At 49.5% G+C, this 13,523-nt stretch overlaps 1 protein-coding gene across 2 annotated transcripts in view; it reads left to right on the forward strand.

The window, feature by feature from the left end:
• Nucleotides 1-55: 55 nt before the first annotated feature.
• Nucleotides 56-13,523, forward strand: part of CDK12 (cyclin dependent kinase 12) — a 27,995-nt gene continuing 14,527 nt past the window's right edge. For both annotated transcript variants that reach the window (XM_084222446.1, XM_084222445.1), the window contains exons 1-5: nucleotides 56-1,492; nucleotides 6,998-7,876; nucleotides 11,120-11,296; nucleotides 12,218-12,357; nucleotides 13,195-13,365. In XM_084222446.1, the coding sequence (XP_084078572.1) occupies nucleotides 456-1,492; nucleotides 6,998-7,876; nucleotides 11,120-11,296; nucleotides 12,218-12,357; nucleotides 13,195-13,365 (2,404 nt within the window). In that variant the 5' untranslated portion in view covers nucleotides 56-455. The remainder of the gene's footprint in view (nucleotides 1,493-6,997; nucleotides 7,877-11,119; nucleotides 11,297-12,217; nucleotides 12,358-13,194; nucleotides 13,366-13,523) is intronic.

Raw genomic sequence — 13,523 nt, forward strand, 5'->3', positions numbered from 1 at the left:
CGGGCGGGTCTCGCGAGAGTTGGCGGTGCCCCCGGACGGCGCCGCTCCGGTTCGGGCAGAGCGCGGGGGCCGGGCCGGGGGCGGCGGCGGCTCCGGGGCCCCTTCGGCCGGGGATCCTCCGCGCCCAGGCCCCGCCACCGCCGCTGAGGCCGCGGGCAGCGCTCCGGGCCCGGGCCCCGCCTTCCCGGGGCGCCCCCGCGGCCGCGCTGCCCGCCGGGCCTGGGCCCCTCGGATGAGGCGGTGAGGCCGCGGCGCTTCCCCCTCCCCTCCCGGATCCTTCCCCCCTCCCCTCCCCGTCCCTCCCGCCTCCTCCGGGGCCTCGGGCCCCGCTCCCCATGTAGGAGGGAGAACCGAGGCCGGGGTGGATGGTGCGAGGGGCGGGCGCGGAGGGAGTTTGAAGTTCGGGGCTTTCGCGGAGTCCCCCCCTCGCCGTTCCCGAGCGCAGCGGGGGAGGAATGCCAAATCCGGAGAGACATGGGGGCAAGAAGGACGGCGGCGGGGGGTCCTCGCAGCCGGGCAGCGGGAGCTCCAACAGCAAGGAGAGGCACCGGGCGGGCTCCAGGCACAAGAGGCACAAGTCCAGGCACTCCAAGGAGTCCCCGCTGGCGGCCCAGGAAGCGGCGGCGCCCCTGGGAGCGGTGATCAAGCCGCTGGTGGAGTACGATGACATCAGCTCGGACTCGGACACCTTCTCGGACGATGTGGCCCTCAAGCTGGACAGGCGGGACAACGAGGAGAGGAGGGCGGAGAGGAGCGAGAGGGCCCAGAAGCACCGGCACCACCAGCACAAGCGACTCCGGGAGCTGATGAAGAGCAAACAGGCGGAGAAAGACAGGAAGTTGGAAAAGAGCCTGGATGCTTCCAGCAGGTCCGCCAAGGAGAGGATATCGGGATCCTCCAAGAGGCTCCTGGAGAGCGAGGAGCACCCCAAGGCGCTCTCCTCCAAGAGCAGCAACAAGGAATCGCGCTCGGCCAAGGCGCACAAGGAGAAATCCAGGAAGGAGCGGGAGCTCAAATCCAGCCACAAAGAGCGCAGCAAAAGCCATCGCAAAAGGGATGCTCCCAAAAGTTACAAAACCATCGACAGCCCCAAGAGGAAATCCAGGAGCCCTCACAGGAAATGGTCGGACAGCCCCAAACTGGACGACAGCCCCTCGGGAGCCTCCTACGTGCAGGAGTACGACCTCAGCCCGCCCCGCTCGCACACCTCCAGCACCTACGATCCCTACAGGAAGAGCCCCGGCGGATCATCACGCCGCCAGTCCCTCAGCCCACCCTACAAGGAGCCCGTGGGCTACCAGTCCAACGCCCGCTCGCCCAGCCCCTACAGCCGGCGGCAGCGATCCGTGAGCCCCTACGGCCGGAGGCGCTCGTCCAGCTACGAGCGGGGCAGCGGCTCCTACAGCGGGAGGTCCCCGAGCCCCTACAGCCGCCGCCGCTCCAGCAGCCCCTTCGCCTCCAAGCGCTCCGTGAGCCGGAGCCCCATCGCCAGGTGCGTGTGCTGGGAGCTGGGAGGGATTGGGATAGAGCTGGGAGATGGGGGAAGGATGTTTAGAAGGGTTTGGATAAAGGGGGATAGGTTTAGGTTGAAGGATGGTGGGATTAGGTGGGATATTAGGGAAAAATTCTTCCTTGTAAGGGTGGTGAGGGCCTGGCACAGTTGTGGATGCTCCATCCCTGGAGTTGTCCGAGGTTGGACAGGGCTTGGAGCAAGCTGGGATAGTGGAGGGTGTTCCTACCCATGGGATGGTCTTGAGGGCCTTTCCAGCCCAAAGCATTCCATGATTCTGTGATTCCTTTCCTCCCCACTGGTGCCCAGTTTGGCCGTGGGGTGACGTGCGTGGAGTTGCTTTAGTCGGGGCCTTGACAATTCCCTTGGAAATGGAGTTGACACTTTGGGAGACGCCTCTGTGTGCGGCAGGAGGCAGCGTCCATGTTGGCTCCGGGCAGGGAGGGAGGCTGGAGCAGCTCTGGGATTAAGCTACACCCACCTCTGGAGTGGCCCCTGCGTGGGGAGGCTCCCTGAGCAGGATCTAAGGTGCTTACCTGGAGGGAAGTTCAGCCATGGGGAATGTTTTCACCTGTTTCTGGAAGTCTTTATCTGTTTATTGCATGTGGGAACATGATCTTGCTTTTCAGGAGGGCTCCTTTGGGGTGGATTTTGCTCTTTCTGAACTGTCTTGTCTTTTCTTTCCCCCTGAATTAGACAACCATGTGCAAACTCCATCTCTCAGCCTAAACTTTCTTTTCTCAGCACTAGAATTTCTTCCCTTCCCTTCTGAAATCTGGCCAGTCTGGAAGAGCAAGGAGCAACCAGCTGGATTTTGACTTACCTCTAATTTTCTCTCTTTTCCCCTTTCTCTCAGTAACTTTGCTCCAGAAGGAAACAATTCTTTCAAGGTAGCTCTGTGTGTTTTATTTCAGGTGTTCGTTAATCATCCTGTGACACAGTCTAACATTGATCTTTTCTTTCCCTAGCCCTGGCTTACATTCAGTGAGTTTCCAGTTGTCTCCATGGATGCTGTGGAGCTTTGCTTGGAGCTCCATGGCAATTCAGATGTGACCTGGAATGTAATGGCCATAGGAATGCTGTGCTGCATCCTCCAGCTCAGCAGTTCCCAAAGCACACAGGGCTTTTGGAATTTGGTCTTTGTTACCACAGCTCTGAACTTCAGGAGTGCTGTCTTCCATGGAGAACTTGCCTTTGTCCTTGCTGGCATTTCTGTGTTGGTTTCAACCCCCTGGAAGCTCTGACGTAAAATCTCTGTATTCCACTGTGATTTTACAGTGAAAATTTCCTCCAGGCTGCTCCTCCTCTGGCCTGTTTTCTCTGTGTACACCTGGGAGGTTCTCAGGGATAGGCCTGGATGGTTTTCTCCTCCTTCCCTTCAATCCTTTTTGCTTGGTGCTGCTACTCTGACACATCATTTACCGGCCCTTTGAAGAGTGAGGGTGCAGGCAGTTCACTGATACAGCTCAGAGTTGTGGCACTGGGTCAGTGGCCAGCCCTGAGCAGGGAGAAGCCATTGGCAGCTGCAGAGGTGTCCTAAGAGTTTTCCTCCCAGGAGAAGCTCTCTGTGTGAGTGTGTGTGGCTGCTTCTGAGGTGAGAAATCCAGCAGTTCCATTTCCCTGATTTATGAGAGCAACTTTGTGCTGCTTCCCTAAACTTTCAGAGCTACTTTCTAAGGACATCTTGGACTAAATGCTAGACCCCAAACCAGATGAGTTCCAAAGGTTACTCACTGTTTACATTCTCTCTGAACCTCTGGCTTGGTAACTTACTCCTCTCTCTTTCCTGGGCAGATAACTGACTGACTGTGTGAGGTATTCCATTCCCTTTGGAAAACACCTGCCTGCAGTGACTGTAGCAAAGGGACAGAGGGAATTTCACCTGTTTTCCATGTGTCAGCTGAAGTCTAAGTTGTAATTCATGTGTTAGTTTTGCTTTGTGGAACTCCTAGGCTGCAAGGTGAGACTGGAGAGGGGGATTCTGGGTCAGGTGTGTCCAGGAGGCACAGGGGGGCTCACCTGGGGGGCTCAGGGCACGCCTGAGGTAGAGGGTGGGCAGAGCCTTCCTCACCTTGACGTGCTGCAGATGAGTTTGAAAGGAGGCAGCTGACTTTGGGCTGTGACTGATCCCTTCTGTGCTTCCTGTGGAGGGACAGGAACATTTTTTGGGAGAGAAAACCTCTTTAACTGGCACACTCAGGCAGGGAACACCTGACCACAGCTTGTGTTCCTCAGGCTTTTCTGGGACACTCCATTATTTCCACTGACTGACAATATAGGTTTTTTTTTTTAGTGCATTCTGTGTTTTCTTTCATCTCCATCTCCAAAACACATCATCAGGGAACTGCACCCATGTGCTGTGCTGATTGGAGAAAATCCAGAGTTGTTTGCATTTCCAGTGGCTGTGGAAAACAACTCACTTCCCAACGAGGATGATTTGGTCAGCAGGGAAAATAACAGATGTGCTTTGCCATTCTGTGTGGCAACTGTTGTCACTGCAGCTAAAACAAGGAGATGGAATTCCAGAGCCCCTCAGCTTGGGGGAGGTGGGGTGTGCTGAGTGTGTAGTGAGGTGTGAGTGTGCACATGCTCTGGTCACAAATAAGAATTAAAGCTTGTTTCCTGAGGAATTGGAGCACTCAGGCTTCCCTGATAGTGTTTTCTGCTTTATCCTTAACTCTGTGGGGTTTAGAGCAGGTAAAATATTGAAATATTTGTAGGTGATTTTGGGTGGATGGTGTGGAATGATGTGGATGTTAACCTGTTAACCTTGGCCATCTCAGCATGGAAGATTCTAGTATTCCCTTCATCCCAATCTTCTGATTGTGTGACTTAAATAAATCTCACAGTGCTTTTTAATTTGGATTTTTAGATGAAGCCATCATTTCTTTGTTAATTCACAGCTGTCATGGATGGTATCTTTTATTTCTGTTTTCCAGTTCTGGAGGGACAGCAGGGTGGGTTTTAATCCCAAAACATTTTTATCCAGAAGGAGGAAGGAATGTGAGGCTGAACTGCCCCTCATCCATCCTGGATAACCTTGACAAAGCAAGTAAGGTGTGAAATGTGACACCAAAGCTTAACAAATTAAGGGTGAAAGGGTTAAAAGTGTTATTAAATGGCTACAGGTAAAGCCACAAAACAATCCTTCCAGAAGATGGAAATTATTTTCTTCCAGAAGCAAAACCTGCCTCTGCATCTTCTGCACTTTATTGCCTGTTTTTTTTGAGATATGCAGTGATAAAAGGCCCCTCAGCAGGTGCTGGGTTGGAATTTTGGGGGCTGTTGATGCTCTGAGGATGGGAGGTGAGGTTTGCTGTAGGTGGAGCTGGGAGAAGCTGCATGTGGAGCCTTTTTCAGGTCTCACAAAGCAGCTGTGAACACCAGCCTGGAAAAGAGGCTTGGAAGCAGCAGTTATTTGTGTGGTAACTGTAGGGAATTATTGTTAGTGAAGAGAAAAAGGGTGAGGGGTGGAGTGAAGAGGGAGGGAATGGTGGATTTATTCCTGGTGGAGCAGAGGACTGTGGATATTTGCTGCTGGAAGGTCAGGGAGTCATTCCAACCCTGGGAAGTGCTGGTTCTGTGAGAGGCTCTGGGCATTCCAGACTTCCCCACCCTCACCTGTCCTGGTCCAGGCAGGTGTCCCTGGTGGCTGTTTCTAAATTGGCACCGTTAAATATGGTAAAATTAAACTTTTGGAGAAGTTTACTTTGGATCTGGTGAGTGATCTGGTTTGATTGCATGCAGCCAGGTTAAATTCTGCTGAGGGTGAGGAGGCCCTGGCTGCTCCTGGATCCCTGGCAGTGTTAAACAGGGCTTGGAGCAGCCTGGGACAGTGGAAGCTGTCCCTGCCATGGCAGGGGTGGCACTGCATGAGCTTTGAGGTCTCTTCCAACCCAAACTTTCCATGAATTGGAACTCTTGGGGGTTCTCATGGGGCAGGATGGAAGACAAGGGAGCAGGAGAAGGGGCACTGCAGCATTGAACAGTCCATCCTGGATGAATTACAGAGGGAATATTAACCCCAAAACTTTGTGGTTGCAGTCAGTGACATCCTACAGGATTCATTAGGAGAGTTTTCCATAAGCTGCTGGAAGGTAACTGCTCTCCCAGCTCGTGGTGCCAGACAAACTGCAGCCCAGACTGTCACTCACTGAGCAGAAACCTTGGGAAAAGAGGTGATCCTGAGGCAGCATTCCCATGGCAGAGCAGTGTGTGAGGAGGGAAACTGCTGTGGGACTGCAGACCCTGCTTTTTTCTCCTTCTGGTTGTGTATTTTAATTTTGCAAGTCTAAAGGTAAGGCCTCACCTACAGCCCTGCTGTTCTTTGAGCATTGTCAGCACGAGCCTTGGGCTGGAGCTTCCAAGTGAGAGAGGAATTCTGATCCTTGGGGTAGGGACCCTTCCTCTCCCACACTCACAGCTGCCCCTCCTGCAAGGTGCTGCTGGTGTTGGGACAGGAATTTCCTCTTGTCTCACTTCTGCAGTTTATTTTCCAAATGTTTATTGTCTTGGGATAATACTAATTGGTGTTGTTAATTATGTTCTGGGTATGGTTACAAGGGAGCTGGTGTCACCTGTGTTTGAACTGCTGCTATTAAAGGTGTTTTATTACTGCTGTGGGACTGTTTTGAGGGAATTCTGTGTTTTCCAAATTAGATGTGTTACACTGTTTGAACTCAGAATTTTTGGTTGTCCTGTTGGCATCAGAGCCCACCACACCATTAAAGCCTCCTGCCTCACCCTGCACAATCCTCGTTCCTCTGGAGTGGAGGAAACAGTTCTGGCTTATCAGGAATTTGATATAAGCACTGGAAGTACCAGTTTCCATTTCCATTTTGGTGTTTATCTGGTTTCCCCATCAGTTTCCCCTCTCTCCTGAGCCCTGATGGTGTGAGGTGTTTCCTGCTTTGCTTCTCTCCCAGCACAGATTTTCTCTGATTATTTCTGCACACACACCTGATTTAGAGCACATTCTTTGTACAGGAAGACCTTGACCAATAGAGTTAAAATTCCTGGGGTTTATTTTTCCTTCTTCCAAATCACACCATGCAAATTTGAGTTCTGATAGCAGTAAAAGAACCAGGGGGTTGAAAGGAGCTTGAAGTGCCCGATTTCCTGAGGCAGTCTTGTTTTATCCATGGTTTCCTTTAAAGTTGCACATAATTCCTGTGAAATATTCCTAAATATTCTTGGAATATTCCAAGAGCTCATCCTCTTGGCTGGAGTCTCCTGTTGGGTGTGTGAGCTGTGATCTCTTTCCATTGGGGCTTGTCCATCCTTGATCCTTCCCTGACGGTGGGTCTGGCACAGGAAGAGTGGGTGATGATGGTATAAAACTGCTCCTGACTGACTCAAAAACTCCTTTCAGTAGCTCCAGCTTCTCCTGACAGGTGTTGTGACCTCTCTGAGCTGACCAATAACTCATTCAGCTGTTGGTGAGCAGCTCAGAGGGTGAGAGAAGCTCCGTTTCCTTTCTCTCCCCAGGAAATCCGTGAAGTCCCGGAGCCGCAGCCCTGGCTACTCCAGGCACTCATCTCACAGCAAGAAGCAGAGGTCTGGCTCCCGCAGTCGCCATTCCAGCATCTCCCCAAGCAGGCTCCCACTGAACTCCAGCCTGGGAGCAGAGCTCAGCAGGAAGAAGAAAGAGCGAGCGGCCGCTGCAGCAGCTGCAGCCAAGGTGGACGGGAAGGAGGTGAAAGGCTCCCCTGTTTTCCTGGCTAGGAAGGAGAACAGCTTGGCTGAGCTGAAGGAGGCTGGGACAGAGTCTAAAAAGGTCACCAAAACTGTTAAATCTGAGAAAGCTCCTGACACGGACTCGGTTAATTTACTGTACACCAACGCAGAGCCTAAAGCCCCTGCGGAGACAACGAAATCCAAGGCAGAGGAGAACTCGGAGAGGAAACACCCTGTTCCACTGAGGGATTCCAAACCCACGGGAACAAAAGACTCGAAGCCTGTAGCAGTGGTAGAGGACCTGGTATCTCCAAAGGAGACAGACACAGCAGAGAAGGAGATTCCACCCCCTCTCCCCGCCATCAAATCCCCTCCTCCACCTCTGCCCACCACCACCCCTCCGCCTCCCACGCCGCCGCTGCCGCCGCTGCCTCCGTCACCCGCTGTCCCTCCTTTGCCTCCGGCCCCAGTGACTCCTGTTCAGGTCCCTCCTTCAGCCCCAACGTCTTTGCCATCTTCTTCCCACCCAAGGACGTCTACTTTATCCTCTCAGGTGAACTCCCAGTCCTCTGTCCAGGTGGCTCCAAAAACCCAAGTGTCTGTGACGGCTGCTATCCCACACCTGAAAACTTCCACCTTGCCTCCGCTTCCGCTCCCCCCTATTTTAGTTGGGGAAGATGACTTGGATAGGTAAGGTCACACCAGAGCATCCCCTTTAGCATTTAAGAGCAAAGCTTTGAATAAAAAGGGTTTTTTTTGGGGGTTGGTTTTACAGTTGTGAGCTTATCCTGCAGAGTGTAACTGTGGTGTTGGTTTAAAGGAGTTATGCCAGGGCTGTTCCAGGTGTTGGCCCTGCCAGGTTTGTGTGGAGGGTTTTATGGTCTCATGCAGGTTGTTGCCTCTTATCTCTGTGGGAAACGAGAGGTTTGGCTGCTGCTTTAGTGCTGCTTGGTAAAGGTTTCACATCACTCCTTGCTCATGGTTGTTTACAGGGATGGAACGTGGAGCTGGGGTTTTGCCTCTCTTTGTGTTGGAGCTGTTTGCACACTTACTTTATTTAACTTTTTTTTTTGTTTGTTTGCTTAATTCTTTAGAAACTTGTATTCAAGGAACAGGAAAAAGCTAAAAAATTCTTAACAATTCTTCACAAACCAGAGCTTTTTCTGTTCTGGATTCACAGGCCATGCCCATGTGTAAAAACCAACATTGGTTTAACTTGAATATTGTCTTAATTCTTGAGTAACTGATGCAAGCAATTCATTGCTTGAGAAGTAGGTATTGTTTGTTTGAAGAGTTTAAAAATGAGTGAAACTGCACCTGCTTTAACTTTATTTCCTGATCATTTCTGATCAAAACATGCAGCCTTGACTCTGTCCTGTTCTTGCAGCTCTGGCTGGGCTGGGGGTGGTTGTGATTCTGTGATGAACTCATCTGAAAACCCCACTCAGGGGGTTTCTTTTGGTGGGAAGAAAGGAACAGAATATCCAGAATGGAGTGGAGAAGACAAAAAAAAACCCCAAATAGTTGGTTTTTCCTCTCCTTTTCTAGCTGTTAGTTTGTTGCAATGCTGTTAACTTAAGGTCATCAGTGATTTTTTTTTTTTTATTTGATCTTGCTTAGCCTGTAGTTCCTAAAACCTCCTGGATCTTCCCAGTTATCACTAAAGATGTGCTGGATTGGGGAGTAAAGCACATTTTCAGTGACCAGTGTGGTATCCCCCAGTCCTGACTCAGTACAATCACCCTGTGGTGAAGTGTTACATATTCTGAATAATTGGATTTATTCTCATGGATGATTCTGGTATTGATGGCAAGCAGGGAAGTGTTCCCACTGCCTCCAACCTAAAAGTGAGTCTGGTGTGTGTTTGTTGCCCTCCCTGTGTGATGTTGTTCAGTAAATATTACTGGTTTTCAGTCTCTGTGCTGAGCAGGAGCTTTGAGCTGCCTGCTGATTTTTCCCTCATTTCCAATCCCACAAGTTGTCCTGCAAATTTCTATTTTATTTTTTCAACCACTCACACCTAGAGCTCTGTTTTGTTTTTTTTTTTTTTTACCACCCAGGTGTGACTTAGCTCTGTAAAAGTGTTTTATCCCTGACCCCAGGGCTGGGGTGATGAGGATGATGCTGGGGCTCAGTAAATGCCTCTGTGTGACTTTTTCCCAATAAAAGGATGGGAAATCCCACTTGTTTTGCTGAGTCTGGTGGCAGTTCCATGTGGCCCTGACTGTGCAGAATCTCCCCCTTCACCAGTGGCCTTCATTTTTATGAGCAAAACTCTTTGAGCTGGACTTTTGTCCTTGCTGAGCCTGGGGAATGTTCCAGCCCCAAACCCATGGCAAATCCAGGGTTGAAAATTGGATTTTGATATGCCCAAGGACAGAATTTATTCAGGTGGAGACTCTTTAACCTCTGCAGAATTACCACCTCCAAGCCTTTTAGGTTTGATTGGTTCACCAGGAGAGGAGGAAAAGCTATTTAGGAGGAATTGGTACAAATTTAATACTGGTTTGATGCAGAGCTTGTGCAGCTTCCTGGGATACAGCACTCACCTGGCTGCTGCCATCCCTGCTGCTTTTGGGGTGCCATCCCTGCTGCTTTTGGAGTGCCATCCCTGCTGCTTTTGGGGTGCCACTCCTCTTGGTTCAGAGGAAAGGAGCTCCAAGGAGCTTTTGTTGTGTTCTTGGTGTTTGTTCTTGTTCTTTTCTCTGTTTGGCTTCCTCCTCCTGGTGACCAGCCCAGGTGTCCTGGGGGAACTGAGCTTAGAGGAACCAAGTGCTGGCATGCAAATAGAGAACTGAACAGATAAAAGGCAAGAAAATGGGAATTTTTTGGTAATTTGGAACTTGGGCACTGCAGGTTCACTCTCCAGACACACTTTCACCCTTCCCACCATGGTCTTACAAATAAGTTTTAGTTCTGGACAAAGGTTGAGTTTTTTTGTGGTTTAGTGGTGAATGTGACTGTTCGTGGTTGGACTTGATCTTTTCCAGCCTTAACAATTCCTTGTGAATCTCTGTGGTTATTTGAACATGATTATTCTGCTTTTAAGGATTTTGCTGTTAATGGGGGGAGAGTTTCAGCCCATCTATTTCTCCCATTTCTGATGGTTTTTTTGTCTTCCTCCTTCCTGAAGTAGATTTCACAAGAGATTGTTGTGCAGATTATTAGGCAGTGTCTAATAAAATAATTGGGAAAACGACCTACTTCCATCAGTTCATTTATTCTAAAGTGTTAGAGCTGATGGTTCAAACACCAGATCTGCTCCCTGCCCTAAAAACAGACCTGGGAAAGCTGTTTGGATCTCTGAATTTTAACTTTTCCTGGTGAAGCAGAGATTTGCATGGAGAATTCGTGACTACTCAAACTTAGGAATTCTCCTCACTGAATACATGAAAGAGAAAGCAGGTTCACTCATGGTAATTGGATTTAAAAACTCAACTTTTGGTTCCTCAGCAGCATTTGGGAGTTAAAGCCACATTTGAGTCCTTGCTAAGAGGTTAAAAGTTTCTTGTGGAGGAAGGTTTAGCTCTGGCTCTGTGTTTATAGTGGTCCTCACCAAGTCAAGCACTTAATTTCATGGTGATAAATTGAGTAAATAGAGGAAGTAAAGGTCAGAAAGTGGGGGCTGGCTGATCCCCTGAGCTGCCTCACAGGAAACTCTGAATTACTGGTACTGATTTGTGCAAAGTGAGCAAGTTCTAGTGCAGACCTGTGTGTTCATTTCATGATGTGTTCCACCCTGACACTTTTCTCTCCTGGTGTATGAGCATTGTAAATTTAAGCTGGTTTATTTTATATTTGAATGTGCTAATTTTGACACTTAAAGCTCACATTGTCAACCAGAGCTGTTGTCCTGCAGTAGTTTTGTTTGTTTGTTTATTTAACTGGCTGTTGAGTCTGACTTTTGTGTTGTATTAACTTTTCGGAGTTTAGTCCAAAAGAGATTCTTCCTCCAAAACCTGTGAAGAAAGACAGAGAGCAGAGACCACGACACTTACTCACGGACCTCCCGCTCCCCCCAGAGCTCCCTGGGGGGGACCCATCTCCTCCTGACTCCCCAGAACCAAAGGCAGCCACACCACCTCAGCAACCCTTCAAAAAGAGACCAAAGTAAGGCTGACTCCTTTTTTTAAATTTTATTTTATTTTTTAAATCTTTGAGTCTCAACTCTCCTGACTGATTTGAGAGGTTTTTATTGAGGGAAGTGAGATAGGGGAGAAAACAAGTTCCTATTTCTGTATTATTCAGTATAATGGCTGTTTCCTGTGGGTTGTTTCACATTTGAGCCCTCAGATAAAGGCAGCTTGCCCATTTATGTAAGAATTAGTGGTAGAAGTTGTTGGAGTGTGTCATGTCCAATCTGCAGCCACATCTACCCCAAAAGCTCTTTTCTCTTTGATTTAGCCAGAAGAAACCACTGGATGAGCATCTCTGTATAAAACTCTTGTTGCTTTCAAAAGTTGGTTGTTCCAAATGGGAGATTTGGGGTGTCCAGAGCAGCTGTGGCTGCCCCTGCATCCCTGGAAGTGTCCAAGGACAGGGCTTGAAGCAGCCTGGGATGGTTAAAGGTGTCCCTGCCCATGGCTGGATCATATTTCACATCCCTTCCAACCCAAACCATTCCAGAATTCCACATTCAAGGCATAGAAAACTTTCCCTGATCACAAATGTAATCAGTTATTGAAGGAGCAAAATCCCCTGATGTTTTATACAGAGTGTTTTAAATAAAAACCAAACATCCAGCATCCTGCAAAACATCCCAGACTTTCATTTTTGCCCTGCTGTAGTGTGATAATGCCATCCAGGATAATATTTCTGTGTTGGGTGTAGTTGGAATTACACACCAAAAATCCATTAAAATGGACATTCCAACATCCATTAAAATGAACGCTCCATCCTGGGAGTGCAACGCCAACATCCCTCAGCTTTGCTTTTGGATTTTAGGGATTAACCCAGCTGAGCAGGGTTTTTTTGGTGGGGTGGCAGTGAGCTGGAGCCCTCAGGTGTCTCACAGAGCTCTTCCCTCTGCAGAATCTGTTGTCCTCGCTACGGGGAGAGGAGGCAGACGGAGAGCGACTGGGGCAAGCGCTGCGTGGACAAGTTCGACATCATCGGCATCATCGGAGAAGGGACCTACGGGCAGGTCTACAAAGCCAAGGACAAGGACACAGGTGAGCATGGATCCAGGTAGATCCACTCTGGGGGTGTGCTCTGCTCCCTGCCAGTGCTGCTCCACAGTGACAAATTCCTGCAGGGTCAGAGGTGACTCCAGCGCTGCCATCGGGTGTTTTCCGAAAGGGGCAGGAGAGCAGCAGCTCTGGAATCTTGAGTTTAGTGCCCAGGTTCCTGCTCTGCTGATGAGATCCTGTGCCCTGGGGTGTGGTTTGATGCCTGGGCAGAAGATTGTGGTGGCCACAGGTGCCAGCTGAACCCCTGCTTTTTAAATTGTCAGATTTTATTGCAGCACAGCTTGGGAAATTCTAGTGTAAACTTCAGTTCCCCCTTTGTGGTGGAGCAGTGTTGGATTAAGCCCTTTTCTGACCCAGAGATGGAGCAACTGAGAGGTGTTTTAAAAACTTTTATTCTTTTTTCAGTCTCATTAGAAGGGTGAGACAACACAGATGTTCTAATTCACACTATCACAATCAGAAGCCAACTATTTCTTAATTACAATATAATTTAAGTGTATTACAATATAGTATAAGTGTTTCTTGGCTTATCAGCTTTTGCAAATGTCTTAAAGCCAATCTTGTAAAATTACTCTTTGTGGCTCCTGCTACAATGCATCTTTCATGGTTCTGTTTCTCCAAAGTATCTGGTCTTATTTATAATGCCTCTACAAATCCATTTCTCTAGGAAAACCACAAGTGTCAGGTGAGAGCTCCTAGCAGAGCGACTGAACTAAAATGAGCAGGGAGGTCCTTTGGTGGACACTTTCCCTGCTTGGTGCTGCTCCCAGCTTCCCTGGGGGTGCAGGTGAGCAGGCTGTGACCCTCTGTGCCCTGCAGGTGAGCTGGTGGCTCTGAAGAAGGTGCGCCTGGACAATGAGAAGGAAGGATTCCCCATCACGGCCATCCGCGAGATCAAAATCCTGCGGCAGCTCATCCACCGCAGCGTGGTCAACATGAAGGAGATCGTCACGGACAAACAAGATGCACTGGATTTCAAGAAGGACAAAGGTACAGCTGGCTGCAGAGGTGGTTTCTGTTCACCACAGATGTGATGTAGCTCCTCGGTTTAGTGTTAAACTCAGCTCTGGGGTGGGTTTGTTTCTTTGTGTTCCTCCTGCGGTTCCAGCGAGGTTGGATCTGGCTCTGGCCTCGCCTCGAAGGACAGG

The sequence above is a fragment of the Fringilla coelebs genome, assembly GCF_963513975.1.
Source record: "Fringilla coelebs genome assembly, chromosome: 27".
Taxonomy (NCBI): Eukaryota; Metazoa; Chordata; class Aves; order Passeriformes; family Fringillidae; genus Fringilla; species Fringilla coelebs.